At 42.8% G+C, this 16,801-nt stretch overlaps 1 protein-coding gene across 3 annotated transcripts in view; it reads right to left on the bottom strand.

The window, feature by feature from the left end:
• Positions 1-13,460, bottom strand: part of RASAL2 (RAS protein activator like 2) — a 176,191-nt gene extending 162,731 nt beyond the window's left edge. The window contains exon 1 of one of the 3 annotated variants that reach the window (XM_071751156.1): positions 12,995-13,460. In XM_071751156.1, the coding sequence (XP_071607257.1) occupies positions 12,995-13,160 (166 nt within the window). In that variant the 5' untranslated portion in view covers positions 13,161-13,460. Of the gene's footprint in view, positions 1-8,224; positions 8,244-12,994 lie in introns of those variants that run through there. The other 2 variants (XM_071751157.1, XM_071751161.1) reach the window with 2 other exon arrangements.
• Positions 13,461-16,801: the final 3,341 nt, after the last annotated feature.

Here is a 16,801-nt window from a genome sequence, read left to right as displayed (position 1 = left end):
GTTGCCTGGTGACAGTGACAGGTGGATTTGTCACATCCCCCTTGAAGTACTTCAGTCTCAGCTTTCAGGCTGCCTGTGGAGTATCACAGTAGAATAAGGTACGGATTAGAAGTTCAGATTTTTTTGGCTACTGCCCATTTGCCCACCCCTCTTGGCATTTTTCTTTCTGCTTTACTTTTGGAGTGGATGTACAGCATCCAGCTGCTGTGTTTTATTCTAGCACTTCACCTATAGAACTCCCATGAAAAGCAGAACAGTTAAAAAAAAACAAAAAACAACCCACATATTGCATTAGAAAATGCATTATCTACATGTTTATAAATTCCAACTTGCTCTTTTCTTCAAGACTGGGTCACACCTGAGGAAAGATGAAATTGAAGCCCATTTCTTCTATCCACTACAAGCTACTATGAACATACAGCTGGTATTTGAAGTGAGGGGAAAAATATGATGGTAAAAAAATGATGGCAAAGACACTTAAATGGAAGTGCATACATTGTGCCTACCAGCCTGAAAAATGTCCATTTACTTACAATAAAGGTGAAAGTTTTCTGGCGAAATACTTTTAAGTAAGGCTGAGAAGACTTCACAAATTGCTCCCTCTCTAGCCTTTCCTTTGCAAAATTAATTAGAATTATGCTAATCCAGTGTTTGGCCTCTGCTTCTAAACCAGACAAAATTGTGCTTAAGACCCACACAGGTGTACTTCAGGCAAGGATTAGTTTGGAACAATAACTACCTGCAGATAAAGCACACAAGAAGTTAAAAAATGCAGAGGAGGAAATGTTTTTTCCTACTGCTCTCAGAAGTAGCAGTGCTTCTCCAGTGGCAATTCCCCAGTGCTCTGCAGCACACTTGCCAATGTTCTTGATCCAAAGACCAGACAAATGCAAACAGCAGCAAACATTTAACCAGCAGACATGAAAAGATGAGAAGCCTCAAAGCAAAGCCCAGATGCAATGTTTCAAATGGAATCATCCTCCTGAGCAAGCCAGCCTCTCGGCAAGGCCTCTCCAGGTACCTCCTTCTCCTCCTCCAGACTTTTCCTAAAGACTTTGAAGCTGTAAGGTGGATCCTGGAGTTTGGCCTCCCAGGATTTCTGTGCTCCATCTCCCAGGCCACTGCAGGTATTCCAGAAAGCTCCATGAATTAGGAGACGCAGCAACAAATTGGTTTTCATCTTGTTATACCACATATAAGCTACTTCACAACAAGTAAAAGGCAAATCCCTACTCACAAGCCTGTTCTTCATCAAAAACCCTGAAAAACATTAAATTTTGCATTTTGTCTTCTCTCTTTCAAGGAATGCCAAAGAGCTTGCAGGTTTGAGATGGAGGATTATCACTGGTTGTGCTGTTTCCCAAAGTAACATTTGCACCATTCCCCTACATTTCCAAATGAAATCCTCAAGCTAGAAACACAATAGAAGGACATTTTTACATCGTTTCACTAACGAGGTGCTTCATACTTCTGAGCTGTTGGAGAGCACATCCTTCTTCCTGTGTGTTATGCTCAACATACAAGAAGCAGGGAAAAAGGCACAAGTTATTTCTGGCTGCTGACAAAGCCCTAACAAACCTCCTGGCAGCAGCACAGAGTTTACTGTAACCCCATTTGTCTGGGGGGCTGAGTCAGAGACGTCTGTCCCCACTCGATACAGGCAGAGTGGAAATTCTAACAATCTGGTTGAGAATCTACAAGATGGACTAAGACATTTGGTATTAGAATAACACAGACACAGTTCTAATAAAGTAATTTATTGGGGCTGCTAAGTGCAGCTGTTCCTCCTCTGTCTTGCCACCCACACTGTACTTTGAGCAGCAAGACTGAAACCGAGGGCTGAGGCAAAGAAACCAAGTGGGAAAATGAAATAAATCATTTGGAAAACAGCTGGATGGTAAAAAACGCCAGCCCTTGGGCTACAGAGCTACTCTAGATCTTGCTATTTTACATTACACTGGAATAATACTCTTGCCAGGGAATCCAGAGCAGAGCTGCTCAAAGTCTTTAGAGGCAAAGTTCTTTTTCCTCTAGAAGTCTCGAGATTTCTTAAGAAAAGTTTATTTAGGATTTTTTCTTCGTGTGAATAATTTAAGTGCCTTTACTCTCTTAATATTGAGAGGAACTCCTATGAACAGGAGATAACTCTTCAGTTTTAAAAGTTGCTTCTAATTCAGGCTGCATTGGTACTACCAAGAGAGGGGGAAAAAGAGCCATACAATTCACTCTCTTCCCCTCTCTTGTCAGAAAAAGCACAGAGCCAACCAGTACTTCTTTCAATCCTAAACAAACAGCATTCAGATTGCAATATGTGTTTGAAGAATACAAAAGGGGAAAAAAAAATGCAGAGGAACAATGCCCACGATGGCTCCTCAGAATATTAAGGAGATTGCAGACTGTCAGAGCTCTGGAATCAGATGCAGATAATTCAAAGCTACTGCTCAGCCCCCAAGCAACAAATCCAACTGCATGTGGTGGGGAACAGATTTATATTTATTGTTTATTATCTGCTAATAATAAAGGGAAGAATTATAGATAGATAGATAGATAGATAGATAGATAGATAGATACTTTCCCTCACAGAAGCCAACATTTCACCTGCCTTGGAGGATAATTCAACCAGAGAAAAAGAACACCCCAAACCCCTAAAATCTTTCCTATGTGATGCCTCAGGACTAGCACAGCCTCTGTATCAAGTTGCTTCCAACAAAACCAACACCTCCTCCCTTTCTCACACCCTGGTCCTGGCAAGAAATAGGGAGAAATAGCTGATCTATCCAGAAACCTACTGAGTAACAGTAACATTCTGCAGCTGGCATTCACAATGGTTGCTGAATTCTTCCTTTCCTCACCAATCACCCCAGTTCACTTAACCTCAAAGAGTCCCAGTAGTGCTCAGTCTAACAGCCCAGGGTTGCTTTTCCACACAGGAGACTCAAATACAGCTGCTTTTAACTAAATTTTTAGCCCTTCAGACTTCCAGCACTCCTTTTACAAGTGTACCTGCACCTCAAACAGGCACCTGACAGAAGGCAAAAAGGAAAGAAGTGAGGATTACTAATATTATTTCAAACAGTGAGCTACAAGAACTTTTTCCTCAAATGCCTTGCTACCTGCACCACCAGTGAACACCTCTTGCTGGCTTAAGTTCTTCATTCACCTTCTGCTAAATGTTTTCCACATCCAACACCAGTAAGTTCACATCCAGATCCTCAGAGGAGCTGGATGTCACAGTTGTTGAAATTCCTTTGACATTCACATACACTAAACCTACATTTATCACCGACAGCCATACAGCATTTTCAGACAGTTTTTCTATTTTCTAATTTTTAAGGCACAAAAAGCAACGTGTTCTGACAAAGAAATGGCAGAGACTAAGCTGTGCCAGTACAGCTTTTTCATACCACTTAGCTGTTTAACTATAATTACCCAATTATTTTTTTTTCCACCAAAGTTTCAGACATATATTTTCATTTTTACAGCATGCATACTACCCTTTTCCAGCACTGGGCTGCAATCAAAAAATACTTGTTTCCTTCTTATCATCCTTCTTTCCTCCTATACATTCATCATTTCAGAGAACAGAGGCTGCTTACTTCACATTCCTGACTTCCACATTAATAAGTTTTAAAAAGAGCAGAAATTGCTTAACTTCCACCTAGAAAGCTTGTCTAGGCTGACAAAAAAAAAAAAAAAACAAAAACCAAAAAAACAAAAAACTTTCTTCCTTAATTTGATTTAATAGTTATAATGATTTAATGGCTGTAAATTGAGGAATTAGAAACCACTGGAATCAAAATGAGCATAGTTGAGTTTGAAACAGTCTTGGCTCATGCTGCTCTGCCACTACTTACAAATCTCACCACAAATGCTTCTTTAAGTGGAAGAATCACAAGCCAAGGGCACAAGAAAGAAAACTGACATAAATATTTATGGAAAGACCATAGAACTTTTTTGCCACCTTACTATATGGGATACAAAACTCATCCCCTCCAAGTTTAGGTTCTTTGAAAACTTCAGCAAGGCCTCAGGTAATGGAAAGAGTTACGGAAGAACCGCAATGAAATCCATTCTTTGGGGTAATCCATCACTGCACACTTCTGACATCCTACACAAGCACTGCCAGAAAGCAAGAGAGAGACCCCATAAGCCAACCTGTGCCATCTAGAAGGCTAATCTCAAATCAAGTTTAAGAGAATGGTTTTATTATTATTATTTTTCCTAAACACCATTTCCCTTTGCCACCACTCTCTATTCCTGTTCTGATGATACCACTCCATTCTACCAGACTTCTTTTCCAAGAGACCTATCAACTACCCCACCATCCTGAACAAAAAGATGGAAAGTAATTACATAAATGTACCTCAAAACAGCAAATGCTCAGTATTATTTTTTGGGGAAGTCTAATGATTTCCTAAGTACAAACACACTATGTTTTTGGTCCATGATTTACATGTTCCAGTGTACTCAAGCAACCTAAAAAACCCAGAAAAGGCAGCAGCTTTGCTGTACAGCCTCAGGGACAACCTTATAATCTAAATAAATATATCTCAGAAAGCTTTTTGTCTCCTTTCATAGTGCCTGCACTGCCCTGCACAATGAGGTACCATACCTAGCTAATATGGAAAAATACTGTGGATCAGTCAAATCTCTTGGCAAAGCCAACAAAAACAACAAAACAAGTTGTCACTCAGTGGCACAGGGTCTCAAAAGCCATGGAAAAGCTATTAGAACTTCAGGAGGTTTAATTGTTGCTCCCTAGCTTTCCAGTGTCAATCCAGCAATGTATTTTCCTCCCCCAGACTCCAGTGAAGACTTAGTTACTTGGCAATAATGAATTAGCCAAAAATCTGACCCTAGCCAAAAATTAACAAAAGTTAATGGGTGCCAGCTATCCAAACTTCTTCATACCAGCAGCTCAGCCTGCTAGTACAGTAGTGAGACAAGTTTATTACATTTTGAAGGTCAAAAGACTTTACCTTTATTCCAAAAAAATGAGTAAGCAGACGTAACCACATGAATGAGTTTTTTCCTCTGAGAGCACCTTGCTCTGCTGACCTACAGATCTGACCTCTAATAGGGTATTGGAGAGGATTATTAATAGCCACAAGAAGATCCAAGTAGCAGGCCTAAAGATACCCTAAACACAATTTACAGCACGCAAGCACTGTAGAGGACTCAGGAGATCTGACTTCTGTTGCCAAGGTGCTTGTATGTCCTTGGGCAAGTTTCCTGACCTACTTGCACCTTGTTTCTTCCCTTTCCAGCTCACACATCCTCTCAAATCAAACCGTTACAGTACAGATGCTGCACTGGTCAGCACTATCTTGTTGAGACAGGTATCAGTGCACCAGAGTCAGCTAAATGAGGGTGTGAATTACCTTTCTTTATCTCAAGCCAATCCAATGACTCAAGTAATGAGAAACTGAAGAAAGGAGGCAGTTTTTTAACTCCACCTGCCATTCAAGTAGCAACCCTAGAAAAGAAATCCCTCCAGTATCAAAAAAGAAGATCCCTCCAGTATCAGAAAATAAATCCCTCCAGTACCAAACAAGAAATCCCTCCAGTACCAACCCCATCTGTATTTCCTCCAACCTCTCACTCCAAAAGATGTGCATTTTAAGAGGAAAAATGTGGTTATGCTGTTATAGTCCATGCAGTCACTGTAAGTTCTGCTGTGAAGGATATCCCAAAAAATGGATACCACATCAATTTTTAGGTTTTTCAGCTTGCTCAGCCTGAACATTAACAATGCTAGTACAGAGCCAGGAAACTCCATGCAAGAGAACTTGCTTCAACTCCTTGCTACTCAGAGGTTTCTCAGAACTAATGGTACAGTATCTATAGCTTACCTGATATAATTTTTTATACTTTTTTTCATGCCGTCCAGATTGGGAACAGAACTGAGATTAAGAGGTTCTGCTGGACTGCTAAATGAAAGCCTAGCATTGGGCAGGATTAAGTGTAAGATATGGGTGATCATTTTTAGTCACAGGTTCGTAAACTCTCCCTCTCACCACTGTACTGATTTCGATTCTCAAGCCTCCCTGAAAGCAAGGACAGAACACACACAATTCCCTTCTCTCTCATTATGAGTTACCATGTAATCCACCATCCATTTCTAAACACATTTGCCATTTTTCATCTTTGCTACTTCCTTTCTTCTCTGGTCCAGGCTACAAATTTCAAAAGGCAAGCAAAACAGCCTCTGTAAAACACCAAGCGCAGTGCTGTGTAAATCAAATTAATTATCTTAGCAGAGAAAGATTTTAAATTAAGCCACTAATGTCCAAGAATCCAGACACAGCCCTAAAGGAAGGGAAAAGGTGCCTGCAAGTTTTAATTAAGCCAGAAACTAACAGAGAAGAATATGTGTTCTTATGCAAATCTGCACCAGATGCACAGCACATCTGCTGAAATCAGTGTCGTTTTCCTACAGCTTGCAGAATTAATGTGTTTAACTAAGTGCCTGCCAGTGTTTGCTGAATTAAAGCTAATTTTTAATGGGTTGTAATAAATAATTAAATAAACAAACTCCTTTAGATAATAAGAGATCTAAATCCAGGACATGGTTTTACATTTATTTAAGTGCAAAGACCCCCTTTGCCTCCAAGAGCTCATTACTTGCAATACTCCCTCCAACTTGCTCTCCCATTTAAAACAATCCTGATTCTTGGAAAAGAGATTTTCTACAGTTTTGTGACCTTCTGAAACTCCATTAAAGAGAATTAACAAACGTTATTCCCTCCTGATCACTTCTTTAAAGGATTTCCGAGATAGAATAGTATCAAAACACACAAAGGACTTTGTGAGAAGTTCACAAACCAAAATGCATTAATTTTTCTTTTCACTTGGTTTTCCCTTGCAGATACAAGTTTAATTTCCATTACTTCTGTGTGCCTTTACAGAGGATTTTGCAATAGTTCAGATGAGAACTTAACTCCGTGACCTTGGGACTAAGAAGGCATACATGTCAGAAAATGATGAAATCAAAGTTATTTTTTCTAAAATTCTATAAATATCAATTGGAAGGAACTCATGATCTCACAACATGTCAATAGGTCACAGTTATGCTCCTCTTATCTTCCCTTTTTTTCCCTGTTGTTTAAAAATAGGAAACAGCACCACATGAAAATGTTCAGCCCGAGATAAATCTTGTGACTGAAGCACAGGAGTCAGGAAACTGATGTTTTAAAATAATGTCATCCTCATTTGTCCCAACACACTCTAGTGTTATGGATGCCTCCAAATATTTAAGTGACTTAATGAAGTAGTAACCTAGGCAACATTTGCAACAACAGAGCCAGCTGAAAGAGCCCTGCTAAAAACTCCTAAAAGATATTTTTTTAAAATCCATTTATGTTAAATTAACGTCAATGTTCCTTAAAAAGAGGAAGGCAAACAGGTTTGACGTCAAAGGGATAATTCTGCAATGAAGTTTGGGAGTAAAGCAACAAAGAAGAAAACTGGGTATATCCAGCCCAGCTGCACTCCAAACACACAAGCAAGGGTATATTGTGCAGATACCCAGGGAAGTCACCAGAGATTCAAGTGCTGCAGTAGCACCAAGGACCCATAATCCACCCCCTACACACTTGCAAAATTCCCTGCAGTCAAAAAGAGCTCTCAGAGGAGCTGCCACACAGCAGGTATGAGCAGATCACCTGTAAGAACATGGTCTTTAAGTTCCCTTTCAAGCCAAAATACTCTCTGATGATTGATTTTAAGAGCACTTAAATCCCATCTTCTGATATTACCAAAAGCACACTTGGCGATTTTTAATCTGTAGCAAATGCAAACTCTTCAAACCTTGTTTTTTATTTAATTTTGTCTTTTACAACAGGGCACCAACTAGAAATCACAGTTATTTACCATCTTAACAAAATAAAATAAAAAAAAAAAGCTTTATGCCTTCCTTATTTAATGTTTGTAACTCATATACTGCAGCAGTACCTTAAGGCCACAATAAGGGCAGATATCACTATAGCAGGCATTGTCTAAATATGCAGGAAATGACATTTCCTACCCCAACAAGGTTTATATTCTTTTTTTCTGTGACTTTCTAAGCAAGATAAAAACAAGGCTATTGATCAGAAGGGAGAGAAACACTCATGAGCACCAACCTCCCCTACTTTCCAACACAAGATTGTCTGCACAGACATGCCATGAAGCTCTTCAGCTCCCTTCCAGCTTTCCCAGGGTCTCATCCCCATTTTCAGCTTACCTTAAGTCCTTCATAACAGCAAAGATCTCCTGCAAGGAATCACAGCCATAACAAACATCCCTCAACTCTCATATTGCTTCATCACTTCAACTTGTACGAGGGGTTTGTGGGTTTTTTGTTCTTTTTATTAAATACACCCTTCCTGTCTAGCTCTTGTTATGCAATCTCCAGATTAGTTTTTAATTGAGCTGCTGGAGATGAGTGATAAGGTTCAGAAGTGGACAGGACTGTCCTCCAGCCTGTTTGGGAAACCTCAGGAGTCCTTCCGCAGCTCCTGCACCACTGCAATGAAGATGCCGCCATCTGGTGGGATCACCCTGGGTTTGGGTGGAGGTCCAAGGGGTTGGTTAGACCCCAGGGAGAGAGGTCAGTACCCCCTGGAAGGGTTGTGGCTCATCCTCACCATCCTCACATCGTTATTTTGGAAAAAGCTGGCTGGCAGCAAGAGCCGGTTTGGAAGGAGAGGATTTGCTGACAGTGAGAAGATGCTGTTCACTACCAAAGCCTGTTGGTGCTCATCCAGTGTGAGATGGTTTGGAGATGGACAATCTCTGCATTTTTAGGTACAACTGCAAGCAACAGAAGAAGAGAAGAAGGAAAAAAGAGAAGGGGGGAGGGAGGGAAAGGGTAGTTAGCAAGTTACCTGCAAAGCCATGGCAAGGCAGGCTGTCAAGAACAAGAAAACTCTGAGAACAGTTGTTGGAATCATTGACATAAGAGTTGAATAAGGTAAACTGGAATGGGTACCTGCAGAAATTGGAGGTTTGGACTGAATCTCACATGATTAAAAGATGTGGCTGTTCAGCCCCTGAGACACAGCTTTGTTTTCAAATCTCCTCATAACACTATGTGCATTACAGTGGCTTCAGTTCTGAGCAATGACTTATTTTCTGAGGGCCAATGCTTAAAAGCCTGGAACTCAGGTCTGAGGCAGCCAGGAGATATTTGTGTCTGATTCCATGGGGTCTGGGGCTTTTTCTGGAGTCAGAGACAGCAGGGCTCCATCTGTAGATCAATACCCACGAAAGAGCATGGAGCCCTTCAAGCCCTCCAAGAAGAGCCTTCTCTTTCTGCCAAGTGCAGGAGGGTGCAGAGTTTTATTCTGGCAGTGAGGAACACCTCCAGGCTGCTTGCAGGATCAGGGGTCAAGGTGATGAAAACGCCCATGTCCAAGCTGTGGAAGAGTTTGTAAAGCTACTGTAATCTTCTAGCACTACTGCTAGAAAAGAAAGACATTTCCTCCTCCAAATAAGGCTCCAGAGCAGCAATGCCAATGTTCACAGGATGAACATTCAATAAAGAACAGCTTTTTCCCAATGCTATTTCATATGTACTTCAGCAGCTCCTATTTTGAAATTAATCATTTTTGCACAAGAGCCTTTGCAGTGAGCTTAGGACAGGCACACTTGAACCTCATTTGGCAACTGCTGTTACAGAATTTTAAAACCTGTTTAGATACATTCTGTAAGTCAAGCAAAATCCAATTCTGTCCCTATGATATGCAACATTTAACAATAATGCAGCTATGGTAGTTTTATGATTCATTGCAACAAAATCCATGAATGTTTAGTCAGCCACACCAGGCAATGTAATTGCTCTGTTTTCACAGAATGCTGTCAATTCTGTCATTCCCTTTTCTCCTTCCCCCCAAATCTGTTTCAAAGAGGAGAGAAAAATACCTTGAAACACTAGTAGATGCTTTCAAGAGTTACTTATCCCTTTTGCAGAGGGAAAAAAATAATCAAAACATTAATCCAGGCAAGACAATCTCTTTCCTCTTACCCATTACACACATGCTACAAGGCTGAAAGGAAACCATCACCCAGAACACATGCTGATACATATTTTACAGAAACACCAGTTGTATCAAAACTAATTCTTGAAAACATTTAACAACCCTCACATGATTTGTGTTTCACGAGCAATTAAGTCCATCACTCCAACAAGCAAATTTGCTGCTCCTGTTCACTATTCAAACATCAGGTTAGAGGAAAATGCTTACATTATAAACTCTATCCTTTGGAAACTGTATTTCCAAGGTTTGATAATAGCCTTGCTAATTGACTTAACCAGAAGCTGCCAGACCTCCAAAACACATGAAAAAAGCTGCACTTTAACTACTGCAACTAAGGCAGGAAATACAAAAATAGACAGACTGTGATTTAGATCTCATAGTGAAGTCATACGAGACCTCAGTGTCACACTGAAATCACATCCTACACATTGAAAAGTCCTACTGTATTCACATCACTATCATACTGCTGGCCAGCCACAGAGACCAGTAATGATGGTGCTTCACTTCTAGATTCTTTTCTCTTGTGCTTACAGATGAAGTTTTTACAAGCTCTGCAGCCAGACCTGATGCTCTCATGCCAGTAATTACCTCCTTAGATAGAGACGAAGAGGATGGCACCACTGCACAGACCAGAGATGCACAGAAATAAACAGTTGTCTTTTAAGCAGCTGCTGAATTCTTTTAAGTGTTTCCACTATTTGAGTCACTTTTCCGCCACCTTTTACTTGGAACACTCCCCAGTGCTCATGAAGACTCATAGAGAATAAATGATACAACATTTTCTTTCCATGACAGAAAATGCTTCTCCACTTTTTCTGTGTTAGATATTCCTTCTGTCCCCCAGCCATTCACAGGGAAATAATCAGTGTTAGTGTTCTCATTGTTTATCAGACAATACAGACAATAAGGCTAAGCTTTCTGCTCCTGTTTTCTTTCTCTGTGTTGGTGTGATTCCTCAAACTACTGTGCAAGGCTTTACTTTTAATCCTATAAATAACACTTGTCACTCATAGGTTTGTAACCCATTTTTAGTTGTGCACAACCATGGCAGTTTCAGCTGGGTTCACTGTCTGCAAACTTCTCCAGATGTGTTAATCCAAGAAATATAAGCTAGCAAGCAGGAAGAAATAAACAAATACTACCTAATCCAATTGCAGTTTCATAGGGAAGGAAGGGAGACACTACCACATCGGATTCTTTATGAGGGAGAGAGATAATGAGTTGTTTTTACACACAGACTAGGAATAATTAGTTATTCTCCTTGGGCTACAAGATGTATTTTTACATGCTTGGAGTCTGTGCTGATTTTTATAGCCTGTGAGCTAGCTGCTCTGTCACAGGGCTTTTTTCCCCATTTATCTACACGTTAGTGTCAGACTACAAACACATCACAACATATGATGTGACTTTATCAACAAACAATGTTTTTTTGCTGTGGCTAATTTTGAAACCACATTCCTGCTTCCACTCATACAAGATACAACCTTGGGTAACAATCAGATAGGCTGGTGCCAGACATCCTCTCCTTAAGTATTTTCTCATTTTACCTTTGGAAAGTATTCTAAACAAACAATCTGAAGGCAATCTGCTTGCTTCCGAGTTCCCCTTGACAACAGCAGAGAGATTTTACTTTGTTTTAGAAGGCTGCATTTCATACTGTCAGCATTAGGCTGAGAGTAACAAAAGAGATCCATGCAAGAAGCAGCAAGCTAGACACAGTAGAAACTGCTAAAATCCCAAACTTCTATTACAGCTAATTGCACTGAGGATAACTTTGCTCATTGATGCACCAGACAAAAAGCAGACAGACAACCCCATCCCACTGCACCAGCTTTTCAAGCTTCCAAAATAAACACAAAGGTCTTTGAACAGACCATGCCCTCCAGAAAACCTGCAGCCTGATCCTCCTCATTTGATATGTGCAAGAGGCTAACGCTCAATAATTAACTGATATCAGCCAGGAAATTCAGCATAGTTCTTGTAGATAATTTGTCATCTTTGTGTTTCAAGTATAATGCAACCAGTGATACAGGTAGCAGAGATCGTCTGCTTCTAGTTTTACAGACCAGTGAAAACCTGGAGGATCTCTTTGGGATTCACAGCAGGAAGAGAATGAAGGCAGGGATGGCCACCAGCGTGACAGGATCTGATGTAAAAAAGTACCAATCGAGATGTAGTAGAAGTACTCGTGAGAGTGGTTTTAAAGGTTCTACATAATCTTAGGCAATGGTAAAGCAGTAATTGCACAAGAAAAGCTCCCAGCTGCTGCCTTTGCAAGGATGGACCATCAGATAGGGTACAGGAGGGAAAACACGGGAGGGTCTGCAGCGATCTTCACTCTGAAACATGGGAGCAATTAGTGTTCAGATTACCCACACAAACAGAGGGAAAGACAAGGCAAAGATAAAACAGAATTTCGACTGTTTAGGTGCTGATCGAGAGATTAAGCCTGACTGCATTTCAGCGGAGAGCCTAAACAAACCAGACCCCGGCCATATAAATCAAGATGATTTTAAAAGGTTACATACCACGGAGAGTTTGAGAAAAAGGAGGGGAAACAGCGACGGTTCGAGGCTGCTAAAGATTTTAATACCCCTTTTATAAAAAATAAAGGCGCCAATTTAACACACCACACTGAGCCTGGGCCGGCGGGACCCACTGTCTCAGCACCTCCCATGCCTTCTGAACCTCATTAATACTAATGAGAGCCGGCGCTGCATGCACCCGCACTCCGTACTTGACTCCCGGCCAAACAAAAGGTTGGGATTCGGCTCCCCGCCCGCTCGCACCGCCACAGCTCCCACCGGGCCGGCTACCGGGACACCCCCGGTGGGGAGAGAGGAAAAAAAAACAAAAAAAATTGGTAAAGAGACTCAGGGAACGAGAAGAATGGAAAAGTTAAGGCCGAGAAGTTTTCTCTCCCGCTTCCAACCTAATACAGCAGCCGGTCCCCCCCCCCACGGGTACCCCCTTACCGTAGACGCGGACCCAGCCCTGCTGCTGGCAGACCGAATCCAGCAGGACGCGGTCCAGCGAGCCGCCCGCCGCTGCCTCCAGCTCCTCCAAGCCCAGCTCCGTTTCCCCGAACGCCTCCGCTGCCCAGGCCGTCGACTCTCCCGCCGCCGCGGGGGGCACCTCCATGCTGAGGTAGGTAGGGGGGTGGGTGGAGAGGGACGAGGCGCCGCCGGCCGCGCCTCGCCTCAGTGCGCGGCTCGGCGCGGCTCCATCCTTCCCCTCCCCTCGCGTCGCCGCCCCCCGCCCCCTGCGTCAGCGCGGGAGGAGGCGGTGGCCGCTGTCCGCCCGCTCCAGGGCCCGGTGCCGGCGGCCCCGCCGCTCCCTCAGTGCCGGCGGCATCGCGGCCGGGCAGGGCTGAGCAGTGGCGAGCCGAGGGCGACGGGCGGTGGACGGCGGAGCTCGGATAGACCAGAGGAATCGCCCGCCGAGGCAGCGAGCCGAGACCCCCTGCCTTCATCCACCCCCCCACAACTCCCCGCCCCTGCCCTGAGGGAGAAGGGCGGTGAGAGATGGAGGGAGGTCCTGGGCCTTCCCTCCTGCTTTATCCCGGGATAGCTCCTGGGAAAAGCCGGGTCACGGAGCTTCGCTACTACGCTGGCCGGAACCGGGGCTTCTCGTCGCGATCCCCCAGGAAGGAGCTATCCCGGCCCCATCGGGGAGGAAGGCGGCTGAAAGCCGGGTTTGTGGCTTGGTGGCATCTAAAAAGAGTAAAAAAAAAAGGAAAAACCCTGCGGGAATCTGCTGGGATGTGTGGCCACCGGCATCTCACAGAGCGTTCTTCTGCAGTCTGCTAAGAATGTGTCAGGGATGTGAAGATGATGGTTTGTTTTTTTTTTCTCAAAAAGTGTGAGATGGGGGTTCCCGGGTTCCTTCCCTTTGTTCACGTCTCACTGCAGAGCAGAGCTGATCCAGCCTGATAAATCATTCATGCACTCGGAGCCTGTTTCAGGTACACGGGAGGGAGATGTGCTGGAGAGAAAGGAGGACAATTGCCTTGATTTAAAGAACTTTGCAGGTTACTTTCTTCTGAATGCCTATCTATTCATCTACCTGAGTATAACACCTTTTAATTTTGTATTTTGTTTGGGTTTGTTTTTGTTTTGGTGAGGTTCCCATTGCTTAAAGTGCATCTTTAAAAATCCAGAATAAAATATCTGTGAATATAGTGTGCATCTCAAATGTCTCTAAAATGTCTTTTAAATTACAGCACTTTTGTAAATGGAATTTCTATGGGGAGTGGACATGGGAGTTAAGCTTGCTTTGGATTCCTTCCTTGTGATCTCCATGGTCTGAGTTCATGCTTCTCTATGATCAATAGGAATGGAATAAATTCACCCAACCATTTAGATTTGGAGATTATTGCCATGGTGCATGGAGGATTTAGCAAATCAGCCATCTCCTCATTTACCACTGAGAGCTGAAGCTGAGCACGAACTGTCTTTAAGGGCTCATCTCTGTACACAACTTCTGTGTTCGCATTAAAGTCCTAAAGATTTTATTTATTGAAATACCTGTTGAATTCCCACAGACCATAACATTTATACTGCCCTAAAGATGCTTTAAACAGCTCCTTCACTTTCTAACCATGCTCAACATCACCTTGTTTTATTTTGCACAGAAATAAGGTGATTCTCACAGCAAGTTACTGCAGCTCTGCTGGAGGGCAGTAAATTCCCTCTGACAGGGCCATAACTCTTAGCTGTGGAGCTTGGAATCAGCTGACTGACTCTGAAGGTTTGTCTCAGATGCTCCCAGAGGTTTGTCTTGGGAGCTGAGGACTTGCAAAATGACAACAAACAGTGCCCTCCAGATCCAACTGGATTGGAGTATAGGTGTGTCTATGATGGAAGATGTATTAACTCTTTTAGTGGAGAAGAAAACAAGTCCTGCCAGCCCTGTGATTAATTGATGAAGCCATATTTCCTGTGTGTTTCTGCCTCATGCTTGACTGAGAGCTTGACCTGAATCTTGCCCTACAGTTGGGTCATCCTCCACCTACTTGGGAGCACTGTTTGGGCTGTGTTTGGGTTCCATTTTTTCCATTGTATGGTGTGAATCCTTGCTTTGCTGCAATTTCCTAGCTGAGTTTGAGAATGATCCTTCAAAACATTCATTTGTTTCATGATTGGCAGTACTGGGGTATCCCAGTTTCCTGCAGGTTGGTGCCTCTAGCAGAGGGGTGACACCTTCAGGGGGGAGGCTCAGAGGATCACCCTGCTTTACCTTGCTGCCAATTTTCATTATTCCTGCAGGTATTTAATTAGCTCCTGGCCTTTTGTCCCTCTTTGCTTTTCTTTTGAATCAGACAAGTGAGTTCAGTGCTTCCTGAGGTTGGAAAAGGTAAGGATCAGGGGAAAAGAGAGATTCTGTGGGCTTGATGGTGTCAGCCTCAGTTCTCAGGGAAATAAGGATTTTTAAATTACCCCTATAACCTAGATGAGTTAAACCTGCTGAAATCTGGTGAGGGTTTGTCCCTCCACCACTGTGACACGCACTGGGCAATTCTGCACAGCTGGGACACCCAGTAACCTCTCCTGGCTCATCCCACCCCAAAACATCTGCATTGTGGTTTCCAAAGGACCAGGAGCTGAGGGCATGCAGACTTCTTTCAGGACAGACATCTGTATAAATTGCCATAATAATACCATAAAGCAGCAGGAAAACCAATTTTTCCCTCCTACTCTCTACTCCTGCTCATTCCCACCACTGCTGATAATACAACAATGTACATCGTCTCCAAACTTTCAATTCAGTGGCCACCATCCAATAAACCCTTCAAGCTCTTCCCCTCCTGCTCTCCATGCAGTCCCCTTCTTGCCATCAGCCTCACAGAAACTTCTCCATTTTTCACAGAAAATGGGGTCCTTTACCTGCTGCAGCCTCAGGGAGTTTGCACCAGCAGCTGTAGAGGAAAAAAGGGAGGAAGCTGTATTGAGAAAAAGAAGGGCTGACATATTGCAAGGGAAAGATGTGGCTGATGAGCTCCTGCCAAAAGGGATTTTAAAAAATGAAATTTTTTTAAAAAGTGACATTTTAAACACTTGCAGCACAATCCTGGAGTGACAATTCAACAGGAGCAGTGCAAGACACCAGCAACTGTTTTCCTGTCAAGTGAGGACTGGTTGTACCTGCAAGCATGATCAAGCAAAGGCCAGAACAACTGGATAGTGAGGTTTCTGCAACCCACATGCTAGCAGAAACCAAAATCCATTCCCCTTCCTTTACTTGTGGTGTTTGGTGCAATATAAACAATAATAAAGAGCACGGATGCTAAAATAGGAAGGCTGGTTTTGCAGACATGACAGTAGCAAAAATAAACATTTTATTTAAAAAGAGGTCCTGGAAATCAGAGGCACCCAAGTTTTGTGCTCAAGAGCTCATCTGTTCTGGCTTGGGCTATGGGGGGGGGTGTCTTGTCTGCCAGCACACAGGATTTTTGCAGGCATAATTAATCAGTTATACAAACATGTGCATGAAATTCCCTTCACGTAGAACAACCCATTAGTTGGTCTACTCATCACATTAATCCACAGGTTCTAGTTAAATTAGGGCTGATGGTTTACTCAGAATAGGTTAAATCACAGTGTTCCAAGAGACCTGCACTTGCATTTCCATTAAGCCAAATACTCTGTATCTTGTAGAAGAAACTGAACTACGTGGGTCTGACTTGAGAAAATAAAGCTTTTGAGCTGATGTTCTTCCAGAAGAGATTTGCATCTTGAGGACTGAGCAAGTCTCACTTCAGTGATCATACCTCAAAGAAAGGC

The sequence above is a fragment of the Heliangelus exortis genome, chromosome 8 (genome assembly GCF_036169615.1).
Source record: "Heliangelus exortis chromosome 8, bHelExo1.hap1, whole genome shotgun sequence".
In the NCBI taxonomy this organism is placed as follows: Eukaryota; Metazoa; Chordata; class Aves; order Apodiformes; family Trochilidae; genus Heliangelus; species Heliangelus exortis.
The sequence above is the reverse complement of the archived record's forward strand: the minus strand, read 5'-3'. Positions and strand labels throughout refer to the sequence as shown.